The sequence below is a fragment of the Seriola lalandi genome, unplaced genomic scaffold, assembly GCF_002814215.2.
Source record: "Seriola lalandi dorsalis isolate HSWRI2012SDOR001 ecotype SW California unplaced genomic scaffold, Sedor1 jcf7180001959665, whole genome shotgun sequence".
NCBI lineage: Eukaryota > Metazoa > Chordata > Actinopteri > Carangiformes > Carangidae > Seriola > Seriola lalandi.
The window spans coordinates 1-2344 of record NW_019430334.1 but is presented as its reverse complement, the minus strand read 5'-3'; the positions used below and the strand labels follow the sequence as shown (position 1 = coordinate 2344).

General features: G+C 39.8%; 1 protein-coding gene across 1 annotated transcript; it reads left to right on the top strand.

Moving 5' to 3' along the window:
- Positions 1 to 555: 555 nt before the first annotated feature.
- On the top strand, positions 556 to 2199 carry LOC111662003 (transient receptor potential cation channel subfamily M member 2-like; the record flags this gene model as incomplete). Its single annotated transcript, XM_087176013.1, has 6 exons — positions 556 to 823; positions 1074 to 1422; positions 1514 to 1572; positions 1809 to 1838; positions 1936 to 2022; positions 2121 to 2199. Coding segments are annotated over exons 2-6 (360 nt in total), but the record flags the coding sequence as incomplete, so codon positions are not given.
- Between the last annotated feature and the right edge of the window lie 145 nt (positions 2200 to 2344).

The window sequence follows — 2344 nt, the reverse complement described above, 5'->3', positions numbered from 1 at the left end:
CGGTTTCACAACCTCTGTCCAAGGACTGCATTTCTAGGAATTGGCCAGGGTCAGGGTTAGGTTTCCAGTAGAGAGCAGGCAATGACACCACCCAAATACTACTTTCTATCAAGCGACAGTAGGTGGCAGTGTCATGAAAAAATAGGGTCCTATGACTGTGGTCCTGAAATTCCTCTACAGGAGGAACATGCTACAATTAAAAGGTGCTAATATGTGAATGTCATGTTCTTGTTCCACTGCCCTCAAATGGTTACAAAAATCAATTAAAGCAGGTTTAAAGGCATTGATCATCCTTTTGGGAAATACCCTTATTCACCTTCCTGCCAAGACTTAAATAGGCTAGTGAACGAGATTATCTTCACATAAAGATTAAAACAGGGATTATTTTGTTACCTTTGCACTGAGCTAAGTTGCCTGTTGCCACACTTCAGCTTAACTAATTTAAGATAAAGAAGATAAAGAAGATAAAGAAGCTAAGATAAACTAAGCTAAGCTAAAAATGAGCTAAAATAAGATATGCAGCTGCTGGCTATAGCTTCTTATTTAATGGACAGACACGTGAGTGGTATCAATGTTCTTATCTAAACCAATCTTTTAATGCTGAAACATAGTCTTATGTTTTTATGGTTTGATAAGGTTCAAATTCTACTGTGACTAAATATAATGAGCATATAACATCAAACAGTCTGAGTGATATCCAAACGAACGGCATACTGTGCTTGTTTGTTTCCTGAGGGTCACCACCATAACCGAACGGCTGGACAGGGAAGAGGAGTCAAGCTTTGATGGCATGTTGAAAAGAATGGGTCGACTAGAGGAGCAGGTGGTAACCTGATTATTTTGGGATCACTAATGTTGCATCTGTGTCTGTAACATAAGTTAGGAGTTAAGGAGTAAGTTAAGAGTAAGGCACGATGCAGAGAAGTGATGATGGCACACTTCTTGATGCATCCATGTGTGTTTGTTGTATTTTAGTCCCAGATGCCCCGTATGAATAATCAATAATCTTAATCTTCAGTGTTGTATAAGCAGTCATCAAAAGTATTTGACCCACTTTTATTTTATTTCATCAGGTCATCCAGTCAACCAGAGCCCTGCAGTGGATTATGGATTATCTGAAATCTCAGGGTCTTGCCACAAAAGAAGCGCAATCAATATGTCAGGAACCAACTTCCTCATTCACCATTACTGTTCATTTACATATTGTTTTTATTTTGCAAATATATTATGTGTCAAATTTTCTTTTGTTTGCACTCACTTTAATTCTTCCCTGCAGCATCAACTACAACAGATGAGACCCCTGAGACTCTGAGAAATATGTCAGAGAACGAGGTTGGTTTCCACGTGAATGCTCGTCAGTTTCACTATCCGAACAGCAAGATCACACGCTTCCCTGTGCCTGAGGAGAAAGTGCCGTGGGAGGTATTTCACTTATATTTCCACCACAAAATCACCAGCTGCCTGAAAAGATGGTTTGAATTTATTCGTTTGTTCTCATGTCCTCTTTTTTCAGGTCAGCTTCAGCTCATACATGCCGGATTATTATGAAGACAGTGGGGACCATGTGGATAGGTATGCACTGACTATGAGAAGAACATACATCATGTTTTGTTCTTGTACAGCTTGATATTTGCAGCCAAGATGATTGATTCATAAGTAGTGTTTTTATCAAGAAAAAAAAAAAAAATTTTTTAACTAAACTGAAAAGCTACAGTAATTACAGTTTTCTGACCTAACCCTGGGTCCACTCTCTAATTACAAGGCAGCCTCCTTATCCCTTAACTTTCATATCTTCTTTCTCAACACAGATCAGAACCAGAGGACTTGGATAAATACAGGTATGAGACAAGATAACATACACAAGCCATCAAATGGTACTTACAGAAACCTGCCAAGCATGTCTTGATGTCTGATATCTGTCTTCCCTGTCATCAGAAACCCAGGAGGGCGGACTGGCCTAAGGGGACAAGGTGCACTCAACCAACTGGGTCCAAATCTGAATATAGACCTTGTTGTTACACGGTAGGTCACCTTATGTCCTTGTAGTGCATTTGAAAGAGGTTGTTTCACTACCACTGTGTCACATGGCATGATCTGAGATTTTGAAAATTGATTTTTAGCTGGCGTGACAGCGAGAGATCTGTTTTGGAGTACCTGGCAGTTTGGGACGAGAGCCAAGGAACCTTGGCTTTACCAGGGGTGAGTCCAGCTAAATCGATGGTCATCATTCCTTATTTCTCTAGCTGCTAGAGTAAACTCAAGATTGTCACAGTTTATGATTTTCTTTCAAACAGTACCCGTTTTATCACAGAATCTGGGGAATAGCATCTCATCTTTTATCTGG